The sequence below is a fragment of the Lathyrus oleraceus genome, chromosome 5 (genome assembly GCF_024323335.1).
Source record: "Lathyrus oleraceus cultivar Zhongwan6 chromosome 5, CAAS_Psat_ZW6_1.0, whole genome shotgun sequence".
In the NCBI taxonomy this organism is placed as follows: Eukaryota; Viridiplantae; Streptophyta; class Magnoliopsida; order Fabales; family Fabaceae; genus Lathyrus; species Lathyrus oleraceus.
This window is the reverse complement of record NC_066583.1, coordinates 542,721,265-542,741,933: the sequence shown is the minus strand read 5'-3', so window position 1 is coordinate 542,741,933 and position 20,669 is coordinate 542,721,265. Positions and strand designations below refer to the sequence as shown.

Below are 20,669 nucleotides of genomic sequence, written 5' to 3'. Positions count from 1 at the left end.
TTTATTTATTTATTTATTTTAATTATTTAATTAATTAATTAATTAATTAATTAAAAAAAATTTTCTCTTTTTTTTTTTTTTTTTCGTTTTTTTTTTTCGTTTTTTTCGGGCTCAGAATGAAGCCCGAAATTTTTGTTGTCTGTCAGCTTCGCTAGGCGAGCGCGTAGCGAACAGGCCAGTTTGGGCCATTTTCTGGATTGGGCCATCCGTGAGCTGAGCCTTTGTTTCTTCAAGATCAGTGTTATATATGAATCGGAATGCCTTGCAAAATGTCTTGAAATATTAATGGGCAAATTTTGGGGTATGACACATGCACACTTTTACTTTTTGACCAATACAGTGATGCTCTGGTAAAACTAACCTGGGCCACACCTTCTCCTATCACCACCACCCTTACCACTGTTACCTTTCCCTCATACATCTCATCCTATAGGGAAGACTTAAGCTCAACAATTATGACAGCTAAAGAAGAAAGATAGCCATGAATTATCTCCTCCTCTTGAAGATCCTTAACGCGTTTGACCTTTCCCTAAATAACAGGTATCTCCTCATGAAGCTTGAACCATATGTGCTTCATAACTTTACACCCCTCTTTCAAGTATCCATTTCTTTAAGAGGATTGGCCATGGTTAAGACGTCCTCCTGGCCAATAATAGTAAGGGAGAAAAGAGAAGTCGCCCGATAGGTGTAGAAGATAGTTTTGGAAAAAAGTTCAATTTTCTCTGCCTCAGGAAGATTCTAAAGGCAAGCCAGGTCCTCTTTAGATACTATAACAACAACTTCATAGGGAGCACGATGAATCCTGATAGGTAAGATGACATAAAACATTAAAAGAGAGACGATTGATCCTAAAGCACCACCCCAGACAACCGAGTATGTTTTGGTGAATCTTCCTCCAAGAGAGGACTTTGATCTTGATCCCAATCCCTCTTCACCGGACAGTAGGAGACCAATGTTGATCCTCTACAATCACAACAACATCAATAACGATAGGCTAGCCAGGTCCAAGTGTGGCCGCAGAAACCTCAATAACAACAGACACGACAAGCGTTGTAGGGGGGGGGGGGAGTAACGACCCGAGTCGGAAGAACAATTTCAACCCCGCGAGCAACTCACTCTACAACAATAACGTATACACAAAAAGCCCATTTTATCTGCAAATACAAACACACGTAAAATAAAACCCAATAGCACCTCACACCGTCATACTAGAGATCAACATTGTCAATTCTAAAGTCTTTTGTCATCAATCAACACAAATTATAGTTCTAGAAGATACAAAAATCTTAAACAAAATAAATTTTTAAAAATTATTAAATTTTAAATATTTTGTCAAACAAGTTGATAATATACCTCTATATAATCAAATAAACACACCTAAAAATAATTTACAGAATGTACTTCAAAAAAATACATTTTCGGTTGCTCCACGTTAGGAGCCGCTATTAATTAACTCAGGGTTAAAAGTTAAAACTCAATCTAAAACAAAATTACACGCGTCATCCAAATAAACAAGCTTCGTGTTTAATTAAGACAACTAATTTATTTTTGGACAAGATAACTATTAAGTGACAAAAAATTAACATGCTTCTCTCTTAATTACAATGCCGCATAAACTCGAATTAGTCATATTATTGTAATTTGCCGCATTAAAAATACTGTCACTCTCTTCACCTGAGAGAAGGAAATGAAAAAAAAAATGGTAGTAGAAGTTTAATTTCCTTAAGCGGTGGGGTCCATTTTGCAATTTCCATAGAGAGTTGAGGCAACAAAATCTAAATGAGTGTATAATGGTTGCTTCATCTAAAAGGGTTCTTAAAAGTAAGCCACAAATAGACAAATCCAAAATGGTGAATCAAATAGGGTACAGGCAAGTTGTCACATGGGATATGCTTTTAGAGAGAGAAACTCTTTTCTAGAGAGAGAAACTCTTTTCTTCTTTGGAATTTGTTCACCCGTGGTAAGCATTGATGCAAGATTTCGGAAATTGAAGTTTAGTAGTTTGCGTTTCGTTTCGTGTGTTCTATGCTTATAAGTTTTGAGGAACCCTAATTTTGGACGAGGTTCTGGCGGTTGAATCTGGGGTTTGGTATTCTGAGAAAGTTTCTGGGGATGGATTTGTGATTTCGTTTTTCTTTGAGATTCTGAACTGGTTAGGTTAGGATTTGATCTCTGAAAGTAGTGCGGTTTTTTGTTTGAATTTTTTTCTTGGCTTTCTCCTCCATTTCTGGTTTGTGTTTCAATGCTCTTTATCCATTCATGCATGTGGATTTCGTGTTTTGCTTTGGTTCTAGAATTTGGTGTTTCTTCGTCTATTTGAAGTGATTTGATAAACTGGTATGTGATTTTGTTTTTACCATTTTCTTTTTTGTTTATTTATTTTAATTTTAAGTTTTGGTGTCTTTCTTTAATGTTGTTAAGTTTTTAGCTTTTGAAGTTTGATGATAATAACGCTTGGTGAATTTTGTTGGCTGTTTATTGCTTTCTGCGTTTTGATTCAAGCTAGCATTTGCATGATATGTGATTTTCGATGCTTACGGGTGAATGAATGTATGAATTTTCATCAATGTTGCCTTACGGGTAAATCAGCTAATGTAGAAGTTAAAACTTATAGATATTAATGGGGTAATGCTCCTTACAACGTTACAGAAATGAAAAATGGGATAGAAAGACAATACCAATTTCGAGAGAGAGCCAACTTCATTATGGAGAAGCAAAATGAAGCATTTATAGGTAATGGATAATGTGGAAGAAAAGTGTGTAGAGTAGAACTTATCCTAGATTAGTAGACTGGATTGGGATAATTATAACCCTTTCTATGTTCAAAACATCTCTGCATGTAAGATAATACATGTTTGATCCCCTACCCGAAGACTAATTTTGGAAACAACGTGTGAATTGTGGGCAATATCTGATGACATTGCTTTGCATGGTCTTTTAGTTCAATGCATGGATGAATCGTGATTGTTCTATAAGCCTGAAGATATCTTATTCTGAAACAAAAAATTTCCTTATTTAGGTGTTTAAATGCATAAATGTCAAAATTAGGAAACTATATTCTTACGTAGAATCTCGAGCCCTTACCATGTGATTTTATTTGTGTTTACTTGGGTTTGCAGAAATGAAGTTCACCAACTAGGGAAATATGGCTGAAAAAAACGTGGTACTATGCAAGAGCTAGCCATTTATAATGGTGGCAACATGTAGACCAGTAATAGAAGTTGTGAAGTGAAACTGCGCTAGTCAGCAAAACAATGGAACATTTATGCGATGATAACTTTGAAGGATCTAAGGAAGAAAGACAGATTTTTACAGAGGTTTTTTTTGGTGATGACACTTTTCAGTCTAGTCAGAGGGGTGTTGTTTCTGGAGCCATCAAACTTGAACATGAATCCACTATGAACACATTTAAATCATTTGGTTCTAGTAATGAAAACTCGATCATATTGCGTCCTTCGTCTTCAAGATTTACACATCATGAGGAGGATGTTAATATAATTCAGCATTCCAATGAGACTGCCCTGGGGTGTTTGCCCGAGAGTTTAACTTGTGAAGACCTGAATGATGAGATTGTAAATGTTAAACGTATGAAGTTTTCTCTACATGAACTTCCTTGTAGTAGATCTAATTCAGAACATGTTTTGGGTTCATCTGGAATTCCGAAAGTAGTAATTTCCAACCCGCCTTGTGCTGCTACAGACTGTGATAGTGACCCAATTGCATTTCGGACAGTTGAATCATCTAAACTTGGCGTGGTATCTAGTTGCTGTCTATTGAAGCATAACTTGGTACAGAATAAATATGCTTTGAATAATGATGTAGATGTTACAAACTGTAAATCTGAAACTGCAAATGGGAACATCACAAAAGAAATGTCTGCAAATAAGGTAGTTGCTTCTCCTGTATCCCAGGAGAGCTCGGCAAACAGGCTAGCTGTAACGAGTTCATCAATCACTGTTGCGAAGAAGTCTTCCTATCCTTTAAAAACTGAGGAAATGGCAAAAGGGTTTCAATCTTCTAATATGATCATCTCAAATTTAGTGTCAAAGCTAGACAAAGAGGATCCCCGATCCATACTGCAGTTTCACATTGTGCAGTTGCTTACGATGTCAGGTTGGTCTATTGGGAAGCATCAACGGCGTTGTAGGCGGTGGATGGAGTCAGTCTACAAGACACCAAAGGGAAAAACTATTAGGGAATTTACCAAAGTTTGGAGATTATGTGGCCATCTTTTGTCTGTTGAAAAATGCAAAGTACCATATGAAGGCCGTAAGGAATGGGCGGGTATCAGTGATTTCTGGTCTGATCTATTGAGTACTCTGACAAATGTTGATAAATCAAAAACCCAGTCAGAAACAGCAGCTATGTTGGCTTATCAATGGTGGCTTTTGGATCCTTTTGTAGTGGTTATATATTTTGATAGAAAGATCGGTGCTCTGAAAAAGGGAGAGGTAATAAAAGCATCTAGTAGTTTAGTTTCTAGTAAGGGTAAAATGGCATATGATCCAGTTGATTCAGCCTGGCAAGATAGTTCTTGTGCTCATTCTGATCAAAAGCACGACCAAGCCATTTTCTGTGACTCTTCAACAGCAACCGGAGCCACTAAAATATCTGCTTTTGTGATAAACAATCATGCTTGTAATCAGAAATCTGGTGGCAATCAAGAAGATATGTATGTTGGAGAACACAAACCAAACGTCATAGAAAATCCATGTAGGGAAATGTCAGTGAGCAAAAGTAGTATGGATCTAGTGTCCTTACCTGCTTGCGCATTGGGCAGCACTGTTACCCAATCAAATGCTTCCTCTTTCGATGTTCTTCCAAGCTCAGTAAATTTGGACTTGGATTCTAAAGTGAATGCTGTTCATCATGATAAACTTGGAGATTCCAAAAGCTTTGATAAGTATACATCAGATAATCGGTCTGAATATAGTGAAGAAGAGGGGAGGAAAGTTTCAGTGGCTTCTGTATTTGGGAAAGATAGTACATGGTCCTCAGCTAATGGTATTCTTAAAAAGAAAATGCGGAGGAAGTGCAAAAGGATATCTCAAATCAAACTGAGTATGTTATACCATAGTGACATACTGGGATCAACTATCACTGACCAGGTGCAGTCGTTGAATGGTGATGCATGTGGCACTCAAGCTGGGTTGGAAGAAGTTCAGGATTATGTAGTTGACAGTGTGGGAAAAAAAAGGAACTGCAGGAAGTTATCGGGCACTGCAAACCAGCGACATATCAGGAAAACAAAAAAGTCCAATAGGTGCCATATTGAAGATGATGATCTTTTAGTGTCGGCAATATTCAAGAATAAGGACTTCAATCCAAAGCCAAACCGAGGCAATTCTAGAGCTAAACCTGGCAAATCAAGGGGCTTGAGAAAGCTTAAAAGCCATAAAGGTCGCTGTAGGTTGCTACCAATGAACCCTTGTTATGGAGGGAAGCACAATAAGGATGGGAAGAAGTATTATCTTGGGGAAAGGACTCTCTTGTCCTGGTTGATTGAGAATGGGGTCATATCTTTAAATGATATCATTCAATATCGAAACCCTAAAGATAATTCTGTCACTAAGGATGGTAAAATCACTAAAGATGGTATTGTTTGTAAGTGTTGCAGCGAAGTGCTTACATTATCAGAGTTCAAGAATCACGCTGGGTTAACAGTGGCTCGCCCTTGCTTGAATCTTTTCATGGAGTCTGGTGAGCCCTTTACACTTTGCCTCCTTCAAGCTTGGTCAGCTGAATACAAAGCCAGGAAAAGTCAAAATCAACCTGCGAATGTCGTTGATAATGACAGAAATGATGACTCGTGCGGGTTGTGTGGTGAGGGAGGTGAGCTGATATGTTGTGATAACTGCCCTTCTACTTTTCACCTGGCTTGTTTGTCCGCTCAGGTCTGTTGCTCTCGGGTTTTCTTTTTTCTTTTGTTCTAATCTTTTTCTACTTTTCATCATTTACTTTGGGAGTTTAAACCTGATATTGAGTGATTGTTATAACATCCTCCTGTACCGTTATCACATATAGATACCTTTACAATAGAAAATCACCCGTAGTTCTGCCCCTTCATGCGTGAAACCCTGCTGATAGTTTGATTTTTCTACTAGGAAAGTATTGTTACAATTAAAATTTTCTATCATAGGCCTTACCGTTTTTGAGAACATGAACGAATCATGATCAAGGGTAAATTTTCTCAGTGCATGCACTATTTTACTTGCTTTTTACAAGCCAATCCAAATGAACTGTCAAACTTTATGCCCTGTTTGGCCGAGATTTAATGAGTAGATTCAGTGAATAATTTCTCTGTCTTGATGTAGATTTGATGACATGAATGAGTTGCTATGTGTTACCAACACGTGCACATGTTTATCCGCGTTGATCTAATATGCCTACTTCTTTTTATTCCATGCATTTAAATATCAATAAGTCTTTTATATGATTTGTATTTTTATAGATTTGACTATTATTGGGTTCTCGTACCCTGTCTCAGAAGAATAATACATGTTTTGTTTCTGTACATCAGGAGATCCCTGAAGGCAACTGGTACTGCTTAAACTGCACTTGTCGGATTTGTGGAAATTTGGTCATTGATAAAGAGGCTTCAGATGCAAATGATTCATTACAATGTTCACAATGCGAACATAAATGTAAGTTTGACCTATCTGTTCACGTTGCATAATAGATCGTACGGTTCAAATATTGCAGCTACTACAATTCTTATTTATTGCTGCTGCTGTTGATGTTGTTGTTTCTGCCTAAGGGCTGCATATATTTGAATCTCTTCAAACTCTGCAATTTTTGTGCTTAGCTGCACTAGTTGTAATTTATTATAAGAAATGATCACTAAATTTGATTATGTTATGAACAACGATTTTTTTTTTATCTGAAAGTTTGTGCACTCCTTTTGCCTTTCTGATGCTTTAATGACAATACTATTTGATTATGGTGGACTTGTAATGAATAGATCATGAGAAATGCTTAGGAGAAGGAGCTAACCAAGAAGGAGCAGTTTCAGACACTTGGTTTTGTAGTCAGAGTTGTCAGGAGGTATACTATACTGCAATTTCTCAAACTTCCACACTTCCATTTGAAATGAGTTTCTTGAATTTAGAAAAGGTTGGCTTATTGTCTGTGATATTATGAGAGTGTACTGTAGTGGCTTGTCATGTGCTAGTCTTTTTACTATATATAAATTGAAGATCATATTCGTTGCTTTTTGAAGGTTATTGCTTTATGTTTTAAACTACTTGTGTAAGTTTCTGGCATGTCAAATGTTGATATTCTGATTAAAGTTCTTTTAATATGGCGAGTATAGTTCCAGAGGGTTGTGTTCTTAGATAAACAATAGTAGGATAAAATATACAGAATATTGTGAGTAAGATTTCTAGTTATAGCATTCTTAACTAATGTGTGCGTGTGTTGTAGGTAACAATAGGTAACTAAAATAGCCATAGATCGTATTCAATTCCATATTTTACTCATAACTATTACATGCTTTCTTTTTAGGCAAATACTGGTATGGATGTTTATTCTTTTGATTTTTGACCTGCTCACCATATAAGTCAAAACCTTTTTACAGACATGACAGGAGAAGTTTTGAATCTTCTCATTGTTTTTGAAGATTGTAATTATCTCTAAACGTGCTGTGAATTGATTAGGTCATGTTGCTATTAGGTGAAGGATCATAAATGGTTTTATATAAGGATGGAAGAGTCTATTATTTGTCGCAGTTGCTTTTGTCTCTATCTTTTGGCACAGTTGCTTTTGTCTTTATCTTGGTGGATTAAGGAGCAGATCAATAAATTTACCTGTGAATAATTGTTTTTACTTGATGTAGTACTTTGGTTAAGTGTATGTGATAGGAACTTAGGATTTATGGGGTGCCTGAGTCCCACATCGAATATTATGAGATGCTCCGTGAAGTATTTAAGTGACTTGGTTGTTCTACCTTGATAGCAAGCTTATAATGGAGGGTTTCCAAACTCCTTTGATGCTTATTAATCAGCATAAGAGCTAGTTGTTGGTGGCTCGGAAAGGGCTTACTAGAAAGGCCGAGTGAAGCGTCGTAGGGTGCCATCTACCAAGCCGTCGGTTCTCATGGGTGGTTGTTAGGAGTTACGAGTTTACAGTTGGGCGAAAGAGAAAATAGAGAACAACAAATGGCCTATATTATAATATAGTGCCATCCGCTGAGATGTCGGTTCTCAGGGGTAGTTGTTAGGAGTTACTAGTTTGCAGTTGGGGAAAGAGAAAATATGGAACGGCAAAATGGCCTATATTATAAATGAGTGCCATCCGCCAAGACCTTGGTTCTCAAGGGTGGTTGTTAGGAGTTACATGTTTGCAGTTGGGGAAAGAAAATATAGAACTACTAATGGCCTAATATTATAATATTGATATGACTCATATGAGAATGCGTTGAAATGTCCTAACCTAGAATACTTCTAATAACTAGGTCAGGTGCTAGTACTAAAGCTGCAAGCCGAAGTACTAAAATTCAGACAAACGAGTAACCTAATAAAACATCATAGCATTGGTGTTATTTATTCAAGGACCTGACTTTCTGGCATGTGCAGGTATACTCTAGTCTCCAATCTCAGGTGGGGCTAGTTAATCAAGTTGCCGATGGCTTTTCATGGACGCTTCTTAGATGCATACACGATGATCAAAAGGTTCATTCTGCTCAGTGGTTATCCCTAAAGGCAGTATGCAATACAAAATTAGCTGTTGCCCTTACCATCATGGAGGAATGTTTCGTGTCAATGCTAGATCTAAGAACAGGCATCCACATGATACCCCAAGTTTTATACAATTGGGGGTTAGTGGTTCTTCCCATTGACAATTTTTTCACCTCTTCTGCATGCTTCATCATTTAAATGTGTCTGAATAATACGCAGCCTCTTGTTCAAAGCCTCATCTTTAGGTTTTTGTTTTCTTCTCTTATAATTTCAACTTGATTTGAAAGGCTTTTACTTCCATGTTATTTTCAGGTCTGATTTTGCTCGTCTGAATTTTCAAGGGTTTTACACCGTGGTGTTGGAGAAACAAGATGTGTTAATATCGGTAGCATCTATCAGGTGAAAACATAATTTTCACATGACTTGTGCTATTTATGATATAAAAATGTACTTAAATTTATGTCTCTTGACATCTATGTGAAATGGCTCAATTTCTGCCACTTTTCTATTTATGTAAAGACAATTATCTAAATGTTTTTCAATTATGCTTAAGCTTGGCTTATACTTCCGGTAGATTTATGAATGAATTGGGGTTAGTTACAGTTTTGTTTTATACCAAATAGTATCTCTGCTTTTTTGCAATGTTCTTAAGCCTTTTACTTTGTTGCAGAGTGCATGGGACTACAGCTGCAGAGATGCCTCTAATTGCAACTTGCAGTCGGCATCGTCGCCAAGGAATGTGTCGACTCCTTGTGAACTCAATTGAAGAGGTAAATTTGGCTGTAATTTCATGTTTATTCCATTAAAAAAACAGATAAAATACTGTTTCAATTTCACCCTAGTTGGATTAACACTCCCTTGTTCATCAGAATAATTATTCTTTGAAATTTGATATGAATTTGCATTTGATGACTTCCTTTTTATATAAGAGAAATGAAATGAGTGTTTTTGGTTACCGGGCCAAATCGCTCCAGTCCCATGGGAGTTGGCGGTCCACATTATTTAGTGATACCCACATAAATTTCACTTAATGATAAAAAATGAGTTGAGAGAATGGAGAGCATATTGCTAATTATTGCCCCGCGTGTAACAGTTATGAGTTTGGAATGTTCCCGTATTTACTTCTTTTGGCTTTCTCTTGTGGCTTTTCATGTTTCTAAATCTATTTCTTTCATTAGCAGATGTTAATATCTGTCAAGGTAGAAAAGCTTGTGGTATCAGCCATTCCCGATTTGGTGGAGACATGGACCAAGGGCTTTGGATTTGTACCTGTAGGTGACATTGAAAAGCGGGGATTAAAAAAGCTCAACTTAATGGTTTTTCCTGGAACAGTGTTACTTGAAAAATCCTTATATGGCGGCAAGAAGAAAAATGAAGGTATTTTCATTTGGTGTATTTGGTCAGTGTACTATTATTACAAGAGATTAGTTTTGATACACCAGCAGTGTAACAATTATTTAGCAGTCAACCAATCACGAATCATCCTTTTTATGAATTTAATGGTAAATATGATTGAAGTAAAATATTTTGAATGATTTGTGGTTAATTGAAACTTGTCTGTTGAAACAGGACCATGTGATCAGTCAACTTTAGCATCAGATGAATTGTTTGACGTAGAAATCTGTTCTGAAGGAATGGCCATAGCCGAATCATTGCCCCAAGATTTTGGTGGTAAGTCAGAGTGTGAACCTGTGGACTGCAAAAAGCAACCAGGCAATAGGACTGACAGTGAAACCGACAGAGTTGATAATAATCAAGCCGTTGAAATTATCCCTTTTGAAGGAAACAATGTGCAGGAATTGATAACATGCAACATAATGCAAATTGAGAACTGTTGTGCTAACAAAGATGGTACTGAATCAGGTGTAGGACTTATTGAGGACAAGAATATCAAAGTAGACAAAGTTGAGGAAAATGCTTTGCACGAACATGTTTCTCTGTCGTGCAAAACATTTTCTGGCAACAATTTTGACACAGTTTCTAATTTTGAATGCTCTGTGATGTATGATGAAACTGCTAGTTTTGGAACATTAGCAAACTCTGCAAAATCAAAGGAAAGTTGAAAGTTAGAAAAATGGTGTGTCTTGTAATTTAGTAGTATAAAGTAAGAAAACTAACCGTTAATTATGAAAACTACTAGATTCAAGGTAATTGATAGATTTTGGCCCCTTTCTTCTTTTTCATTTTTAGTTAAAAATCAATTGTATTTGATTTGGTAAAATGAATTAGAAGAAAGGGACTAAAATCTCCTCTTTCATAGTTTTAATGATAGGTTTTGATGAGAAATGAAATCAATTTTAAAATGTTTTATGTATGACTAGCAATCCTCTTATGCAGTTGCTCACCCCCTTGTTTTTTTGTTATTAAACCATCACTTTTACAAATTTCACCTATACAGTTGAATATGGATTATTTTTTTAAAAAGTCTCGGAAAAACGCAAGTTTAATGCCAAATTGTGCCTAAAGGGTAAAAATTAATGGTTAGGCTCAATAAAGTTTGGTTATTTGTACTCCTTGCGACTTATGCTAATAGTCTCTTGACTAGATTTTCCCCCTTCATTTTTAGTAATTGAGAGAATAGTCTGATGACAGACGTAATTGACAGAGTACAACACCCAGAATCTCACAAAAAAAAGTTATAAAAAGGAGCGTGTTAGCGGATGCATCAGCCAACAAAAGATTATCAATGGATTGTGAGATCCCAGATCTCGATGAAGGATCCAAACCGAGATCATGATGGAAGCTGATATTTGATGGTACTTCAAACACAATCGAACATGGAATTGGAGTTGTCATAACATCCCCAACAGGGTACCATATTCCCTTCACGGTTGGGTTATGCTTTACTTGTACTAATAACATCGCAGAATACGAGGCATGTATCCAGGGATTGACGAAGCCATTGACATGAGAATTAAGATCCTAGAAGTATATGGAGATTCATCTCTCGTCATCAATCAAATCAAGGAAGAATGGGGATCCATATTGCTAAGCTAATCCGGTACCGAGACCACGTCCGGAAGATGATCAGCTACTTTGATGAGATTACCTTCCACTATATCCTCGGAAGAAGAATTAACTAGTAGTCGTCTTTGCCACTTTGTCATCCATGTTCAAGGTCAAGTGACACAACAAAGCATCAACTATAAGAATTCACCGTTTGGATGAGTCTGCCTATTGCGTGTGAAGGAGAATAGCGATCCAAAACGTAGCGGAATTTAAAATTTTCTCCTTTAGTGATCCTTACGAATGGGCATGATCAGTGATAGAATCGTTACCTCTTGTGGCGATTGAAACCTTTGATGCAGATCTACGGAGCGATCACGAACGTTGAACGATGACAACGCCTCTACTTAGTCCACACGAACGGATTCTTTCAATCTCAGTGCTAGCTGCTACGAAAGAAGGCTTTAAGTGAGAGAGAGAGAGAGAGAAACGAAATTGCAACTCCTTCAATGCTTCTGCACAAAGGTTCTATTTATAGAACCACTTGTATGGGCTATAAGCTAAAAAGCCTACTTAAGTGTATGTGACGCATATCTTATAATATGCCAAAATCACTTAAGCGCGTGGTACCTTACCATATTTCGTATTCTACTTAAGTACACCGTACCTTACGATGTTCTACAATTCACTTAAGTGCACCGTACCTTATGGTGTTCCTTAGTTACTCTACCTCTCATCAATCCGTTCTTTTGTGTGTGACCCTGTAGGTTTTCGCGACATTGACAATCATATTAAATCACGTATTTAACATAATGAACAATGAACGGTATCTAGCAACACATCACTGCTATCCAAGACACGAAAATGTCATGTGATCTGACAAGTCCTTTTGTGATAATACTTATGTGTACAATTACCCTTTTGCCCTTATGCCTATATTGAACACAAGGCATAGACCGTGTCATCCTTGTCCAGTTCAATATTGGGCCCATAGACATTTATCCTGTTACGCAGGATGAACAAATTCCATCTAGGTCACTCATGTCCCTTAGCATGCTTCATGGAGTACCCATCAACTGTCTTTATGGTCATCCAGTTACGGACAACGTTTGATCAGCAATAAGGCACTCGACTCTACATCTAGGGTCCATAGTGGTTTCAGGTCGAAGGATGGTATACACCATTATCACCATGAGAATAACTTATGACACTTTGCATAACATTCTATATAATATTCTCATAGCGGGGTCAATCCAGTATAAATATTACTCTTAATATTCATACCTATGTTTAAGACTTGATAACTCCTTATCCATGATCCATGAGATGTGATCATCAGTCTATATACATAATAGTCTTAATGCTTTAATGTTATCCCACTTCATAATAAAGCTCGACTACAAATAGTTTCAGAATAATGTCTGTCATACGGTGAACTGGACTTTTTTGTGGTTTTAATCGCAATGTCGCGGTTAGCAAGAGTCGCCACCGACTTTTCTTTTATCCAATAAGGAAAGGTGGAAAAGAACAGGAAAGACCTTAATTTAGATTTTGGGTTCGGGAGGTACATTATACAAAGGGAAGGTGTTAGCACCCTTTGTATCCATGGTTATCCATGGGCTCTTAATTGCTCGATCACTTATATTATTTTTGTCTGAAAAAAAAGTGTTTGTGAATTGTTTAGAAAAATTGTTTTTTTGAAAAGAGAATTTAACTTTGTAATGATTCTTGTATGAATGTATACAAAGTGATTATCTCGTTTAGTTTTGAAAATTGTTTAGAAAAATATAACTCGGTAATGATTCTAGTATGAATGTATACCAAGTGGTGATTTTCTGAAGATATTTTGAAAGGTGTGAGGTGTGAAAAAAAATGTTTTAGGTTGTGAGCCAGCAATTAAGAGTTATACCGACCCAAGGTCTTTATGAGTATTTCCTATCCTTATGAGGGTAAAACTGTCCTTATTATTGAGAAATAAGTAGTTTTATCCTTTGGATGTAAAATGGTCATCGTAGGGTCATTGATTGGTCATTGAAGGCAATAGTTATGAGGATACCTTAGCATTCGAAGGGACTATCATCATTTAACCGTAGGCAACATCGGAGGGTCATCGAGGGACAAAGTTGTATATTCGAAGGCAACATCCAAGGGACCATAATTTATTTTATGATGATTTAACCGAAGGGTCTTTGCTAAGGGTATCCCCACGTTCGCGGGACATGACCGTAATATCGTAATCGTAAGGCAACAAAGAGAGGTCCAAGATCACTTATTCAAAGGCAAAGTTTTACAATTAATTATATAATTAGGATGAAACTCCACATTAAAATTATTAAAAATAATATATTAAAAAATTAATACATTAGAAATTAATACATTAAAAATTAATTTAGGGTGAAACTCCACAAGGGTATCCCACAAATAAAGTGGAATACCTAGCCAATAACCTTTTCCTGGGATATGTGAACCTTTTCGAAACTCAAAAAGAAACATGTCAGAATACCAAATCAGGGTGCAATCGAAGATTACACCGGAAAAATATCGCAACAGTAAATAGGATAGGATGAATAATGCATGGCTATGATAAAAACATAAAAAAAAAGACTAGAAAAATCAGGTACTGTCTCGTTCGCCTCTGCCTCGCCGAGCGAAGGCCAGGCGAACGGCCACGGATTTTGAATTTTGAGAAAAAACAGCCCCATGTTAGGAACCTTGAACTTTATGGCATTTTATCACAGGAACAGCATGGTCAAACATTCAGGGTATTCAGGCATATTTAACTTCACATACGAAAGCAAATTATATATCAACATTTAATCATGATGCATTATATGTGTAGATATGGCCAATTGAAAGTATAAACAATAGAGATACGCAAACCTGTTTGCCAATTCAAGGTTGAAGGGATTGACCACTTGTGGTATCGGAATGAGTTAGGCGGCGGGAATTGGGCGGCGATGGCTTCGGGGCGGATGAGCTGCCTTCAGGGTTTCTTTATTCTGAATTCTCCGGGTTGGCAGGGTTCCTATGCCAAAGTTTCTATCCGTCCTTCTCTGTTCTCTCTCTTTCTTTTTCTCAAGGTTTTGTTCCAAGGAAACCTCAAAGTGTTTTGCTTCTCTTCCTTCTTTCTCCAGTGAATCTCCCAGTGTAACTCCAAGTGTAACTCCCAAAATGTTTTCCTCTACTGAAACTTCAGTATTTATAGACTAATTTCGTGGGTAATGGGCTTGGAATGAGGGAGACCCAAGTCCAAAATAATTTGTTATATTTTATTTATTTATTTATTTTAATTATTTAATTAATTAATTAATTAATTAATTAATTAAATTTTTTTTCTCTTTTTTTTTTTTTCCGTTTATTTTTTCGTTTATTTTTTTTATTTTTTTATTTTTTTATTTTTTTTTCAGGAAAAAAGATGGGTAAATTTTGGGGTATGACAGCTGCCCCTGTTCAATATTCTTGAACCGAGAGAGTTAGGATGGCGTGTATGCCGTTCGTGGTCTGGAGGTGGAAGATTATTGAACACTAGAATGCCCCAAAAATTTGTACTTGAGAATCGAAAGTTGGTCTTGATGGAGATGGGCTTAAAGATGCCATCCGGGAGGTTTGATGACGAAAGCTTCAGATCGAGCCGTACATTAGGCCAATTTGAAGACATGGGTGCCACACTGGGTCGTACATTAGACCGAATAATGAGTCATCCATTAGGCTGCCGACTTCGCTGGGGAGTCGGAGTGTGTCATATGCTGTTGGGGATAAAGGATCAGAATGGACCATACGCTAGATCGTATCTGAGTTGAAGAGAGAGCCGTCCGTTAGGCTGAATCTGATGATGAAAGGGGTAGTCGTACACTAGACTACACTTCAGAAATGTACCGTACACTAGGTAGCATCTGAGTAGTTGAGGATCCGAATGGGTCGTACGTTAGACCGCATTGGAGTTGCTGGAGCTCAGAATGGATCGTACATTAAATCGAATCTGAGTTGCAGAATGAGCCGTCCAGTAGGCTGAATCTGATGGTAAAAGGGAGTAGTCGTACACTAGACTACACTTCAGAAATGTACCGTACACTAGGTAGCATCTGAGTAAGGGAGTAGCCGTATACTAGACTACCATTCAGAAATGTACCTGTCCGAAGGTAGCATCTGGGAAAGGGAGTAGCCGTATACTGGACTACCATCCAGAAATGTACCTGTCCGAAGGTAGCATCTGGGAAAGGGAGTAGTCGTATACTGGACTACCATCCAGAAATGTACCTGTCCGAAGGTAGCATCTGGGAAAGGGAGTAGCTGTATACTGGACTACCATTCAAAAATGTACCTGTCCGAAGGTAGCATCTGAGTAAGGGAGTAGCTGTATACTGGACTACCATCCAGAAATGTACCTGTCCGAAGGTAGCATCTGGGAAAGGGAGTAGCCGTATACTGGACTACCATCCAGAAATGTACCTGTCCGAAGGTAGCATCTGGGAAAGGGAGTAGCCGTATACTGGACTACCATCCAGAAATGTACCTGTCCGAAGGTAGCATCTGGGAAAGGGAGTAGCCGTATACTGGACTACCATCCAGAAATGTACCTGTCCGAAGGTAGCATCTGGGAAAGGGAGTAGCCGTATACTAGACTACCATCCAGAAATGTACCTGTCCGAAGGTAGCATCTGGGAAAGGGAGTAGCCGTATACTGGACTACCATCCAGAAATGTACCTGTCCGAAGGTAGCATCTGGGAAAGGGAGTAGCCGTATACTAGACTACCATCCAGAAATGTACCTGTCCGAAGGTAGCATCTGGGAAAGGGAGTAGCCGTGTACTGGACTACCATCCAGAAATGTACCTGTCCGAAGGTAGCATCTGGGAAAGGGAGCAGCCGTATACTAGACGACCATCCAGAAATGTACCTGTCCAAAGGTAGCATCTGGGAAAGGGAGTAGCCGTATACTGGACTACCATCCAGAAATGTACCTGTCCGAAGGTAGCATCTGGGAAAGGGAGCAGCCGTATACTAGACCACCATTCAGAAATGTACCTGTCCGAAGGTAGCATCTGGGAAAGGGAGTAGCTGTATACTAGACTACCATTCAAAAATGTACCTGTCCGAAGGTAGCATCTGAGTAAGGGAGTAGCTGTATACTGGACTACCATCCAGAAATGTACCTGTCCGAAGGTAGCATCTGGGAAAGGGAGTAGCCGTATACTGGACTACCATCCAGAAATGTACCTGTCCGAAGGTAGCATCTGGGAAAGGGAGTAGCCGTATACTGGACTACCATCCAGAAATGTACCTGTCCGAAGGTAGCATCTGGGAAAGGGAGTAGCCGTATACTGGACTACCATCCAGAAATGTACCTGTCCGAAGGTAGCATCTGGGAAAGGGAGTAGCCGTATACTGGACTACCATCCAGAAATGTACCTGTCCGAAGGTAGCATCTGGGAAAGGGAGTAGCCGTATACTGGACTACCATCCAGAAATGTACCTGTCCGAAGGTAGCATCTGGGAAAGGGAGTAGCCGTATACTGGACTACCATCCAGAAATGTACCTGTCCGAAGGTAGCATCTGGGAAAGGGAGTAGCCGTATACTGGACTACCATCCAGAAATGTACCTGTCCGAAGGTAGCATCTGGGAAAGGGAGTAGCCGTATACTGGACTACCATCCAGAAATGTACCTGTCCGAAGGTAGCATCTGGGAAAGGGAGTAGCCGTATACTGGACTACCATCCAGAAATGTACCTGTCCGAAGGTAGCATCTGGGAAAGGGAGCAGCCGTATACTAGACCACCATTCAGAAATGTACCTGTCCGAAGGTAGCATCTGAGAAAGGGAGTAGCCGTATACTAGACTACCATCCAGAAATGTACCTGTCCGAAGGTAGCATCTGGTCAGATGAAGGTCTAACTTGGTCGTGCATTAGACTGTACTTGAGTTGAAGAAGGTCAGAATGGATCGTACGCTAGATCGTATCTGAGTTGTTGAGGGTCAGAATGGATCGTCCGTTAGATCGTATCTGAGTTGAAGAAGGTCAGAATGGATCGTACGCTAGATCGTATCTGAGTTGTTGAAGGTCAGAATGGATCATACATTAGATCGTCTCTGAATTGTCGAAGGTCAGAATGGATCGTATGCTGGATCGTATCTGAGTTGAAGGAGTCATATGTTGAGCTGAATCAGAATGAACCGTATGTTAGGCTGTATCTGTATACGTTGTACTTGCAATAAATGTCTGGGATGGGCTTAAAGATGCCATCGCTAGGAGGATATCGAAGTGTTGTCAGAATGAATGTTCCCATGAATTGCATCTGGAATATGTATCTGAATCTTGTCTGTGATTGATAAAGGCGTCTGCCTGAATGAGCCTTTTACTTTGACTATATCAGGAGGATAATTAACCTGCAAAGAAAAGTTAGCTTTATGCCATGTCATGATGCATGAGATGTTTTATGCTTTCGAAAATAAATGCGAATGTTGTATGCATGCGTATGCTGTGAAATGATGTAATGAATGAGTTATGCGTATGAGAAGTTCTGCTTGGGGACTCTACTGGGGAAAATAAATCCCCCTCTACTGATTGGAGATATTCGTGTTGAGGACCCTCTCTCGACTGGGGGTTCTGATTTCTGTCTGATGGTAGAGATATTCAACAGAGCCTGGCTGGGGATGGATGAGATGATCAATCTGTCTGATGATGCCGACCTCTGTTGGGGAATAGCTGGCTGTGCCGGGGAATACTGCCAACTTCTTCTGGGGAAAAACAGGCTTGCTGGGGGAAGAGAATTGGTAGTGGATTCATTGGAAGCATGATTAGACCTTTTCCTTGATCCTGAAGTAGGGTAGTAATTGCTATTGCTATTCTATGCATGTATTTTGGTAAACATTGGTCATATTCAAATGCACATATTAATTCAAATTAAATCAATGGACATTTACGCAACCAAAACAGAAAAGTAAAAAACAAAAGCATCTTTTTTGAAAGAGGGTTGTATTGATTTTTGAAAGAAGGCCTATAAACAGGCAAATTGTGTACAAGGAGACAGAAATCCTAGTAAGAGGAAATTGTCAAAAACAAAGAGAAAGCTATGCAGAAAAAGTCCTATTGATTTTAAGTCTACTACTGCCATTATGTCTTCAAGCATCTCATCCCCTGCTGTCGGATAGAAGTGATTGGCTTGGTCAGTCCCTTGAACTTGGATGAAAGTTGACTGAGAACGGGACATAGTCATACGCTTTAATCCCTAATTTTTGCCTGGACCGCCTTTTCAGGTTTTCAGTCCACCAGGATACCCTTTTTTGCCCAAGTCACCTTTTCAGGTTTTCGACTTGCCGGGTGTACATTTTTTTTATATATATCCCTAATTTTTGCCCGAACCCTTTCGGTTCGTCGGGATGCCCTTACTTTTGCCTAGATACGTCGATCTAGCGGGTCTTTTTCATGCGTAGTATTTTTTTAACTATGTCCGCGTTCACGGGATGCGGGAAATCTTCGCCATCCACTGTAGCAAGTATCATGGCTCCAACAGAGAATACCTTCTTAACTACAAATGGCCCTTTGTACGTGGGAGTCCATTTGCCTCTGGGATCAGTTTGCGGTAGCACGATACGCTTGATTACCAAGTCGCCAATTTGATACACTTGTCGCTTGACCCTTTCGTTGAATGCCTGGGTCATGCGTTTCTGATATATCTGCCTATGACAAACAGCCGCGAGTCTCTTCAATCAAATTTATCTGATCGAGTCGAGTCTGAATCCGTTCCTCTTCATCTAAGCCCGCCTCTTTCATGATTCTTAGCGAGGGAATCTGAACTTCCACTGGTAAGATGGCTTCCATTCCATAGACTAAAGAGAACGGAGCTGCCCCTGTCGAAGTGCGTACTGAAGTGCGATAGTCATGAAAAGCAAATGGTAACATCTCATGCCAGTCTTTGTACATTACTGTCATCTTTTGTATAAGCTTCTGGACATTGTTAGCAGCCTCCACGGCGCCGTTCATCCTTGGCCGGTACGGAGAAGAATTAGAGTGTTTTATTTTGAACCGCGTGCAGAGTTCAGTAACCGTCTTGTTGTTCAAATTAGCACTATTATCAGTGATAACTCTTTCAGGAGACAACAAGTTTCTCGAATAGATATTTGATAGAACCCATCTTAGAAATCAATAAAGTGGTATGATTCAACATGTACTGTCTTAGTCGGCGAGCAGCCCAAGCCAAAGCGCAGCAAGCTTTCTCGAGCTATGAGTATCTTGTTTCACAGTCGGTACCTTTTGCTAAGGCGGTATATGGCATGCTCTTTTCGACCAGACTCGTCATGTTGCCCCAACACACCTCATTGGATTTTCTAACACGGTCAAATACATGATTAGAGGTCTTCCTTCAACTGGTGGTGTCAGAATTGGAGGTTCTTGGAGACACTTCTTGATTTTATCAAAAATTTCCTGACATTCATCATCTCTTGACTGTCCTCAGTAATTTGAAGATAGGTTTGCAAGTAGCAGTCAAGTAGGATATAAACCGGGCAATGTAATTCAAGTGCCCCAAGAGGCTTCTGACTTCTTTCTTGTCTACTTTTAGTACTCAGATCGACAGTTTCAATTGACTCCTCATGCGGCTGTATAGTCCTTTCTTCTTTCAGTAACAGTCTGGCAAGTTCTTCAGGTACTTCACAATCTTCCTCACTTCCATCTTCGGCTTGGTAGATCAGATTTTCGAAGTCATACTGAACAGTAGCAGAACTATTATCAACAGGATCCAGAGTGGATGTGGATACGCAATTTGTTACGTGAGTGTGTGCAAGAAAGCATAGCTTATTTGAAAAATGACAGGAAAGATAAAGAGCGCAATATTTGAATGCAAAAAGTCCATTGATTTATTGAATATGAATATGCTTATGAGAATGACAAAACATTTAACCAAATTTGATACATTGAATAAACAACAAACAATTACTCCTGACTAAAGGAAGTTGGAATAGTGTCTTCAGCCTTCCAATTATCCAAGTTGCAATCGCTATTCACATCTTCTACAGCATTAACAGTCTTGTCATGATAGGGCATAGGAGC

The 20,669-nt window shown here is 38.7% G+C and overlaps 1 protein-coding gene across 4 annotated transcripts; it reads left to right on the top strand.

The window, feature by feature from the left end:
* The first annotated feature begins 1,786 nt into the window (after positions 1–1,786).
* Positions 1,787–10,826, top strand: LOC127086249 (increased DNA methylation 1). Of its 4 annotated transcripts, XM_051026966.1 has the most exons (10): positions 1,807–1,960; positions 2,650–2,733; positions 3,120–5,894; positions 6,521–6,644; positions 6,962–7,044; positions 8,574–8,815; positions 8,988–9,074; positions 9,346–9,445; positions 9,857–10,052; positions 10,245–10,826. In XM_051026966.1, the coding sequence occupies exons 3-10, from the start codon at positions 3,255–3,257 to the stop codon at positions 10,736–10,738; spliced, it is 3,966 nt and encodes a 1,321-aa protein (XP_050882923.1). In that variant the 5' UTR covers positions 1,807–1,960; positions 2,650–2,733; positions 3,120–3,254; the 3' UTR covers positions 10,739–10,826. The 4 variants fall into 4 exon arrangements, with proteins under 4 accessions (XP_050882921.1, XP_050882922.1, XP_050882920.1 ...); XM_051026964.1 differs by lacking the exon at positions 2,650–2,733 and having other exon boundaries at positions 1,787–1,960; XM_051026965.1 differs by lacking the exon at positions 2,650–2,733 and having other exon boundaries at positions 1,800–2,157.
* The last annotated feature ends 9,843 nt before the right edge of the window (positions 10,827–20,669 follow it).

Coding starts and splice junctions, on each gene's coding strand:
- LOC127086249 (XM_051026964.1), top strand. CDS start 3,255: ATGGAACATTTATGCGATGATAACTTTGAAGGATCTAAGGAAGAAAGA. Junction 6,645..6,961: donor TTCACAATGCGAACATAAAT/GTAAGTTTGACC, acceptor TGTAATGAATAG/ATCATGAGAAATGCTTAGGA. Junction 9,075..9,345: donor ATATCGGTAGCATCTATCAG/GTGAAAACATAA, acceptor ACTTTGTTGCAG/AGTGCATGGGACTACAGCTG.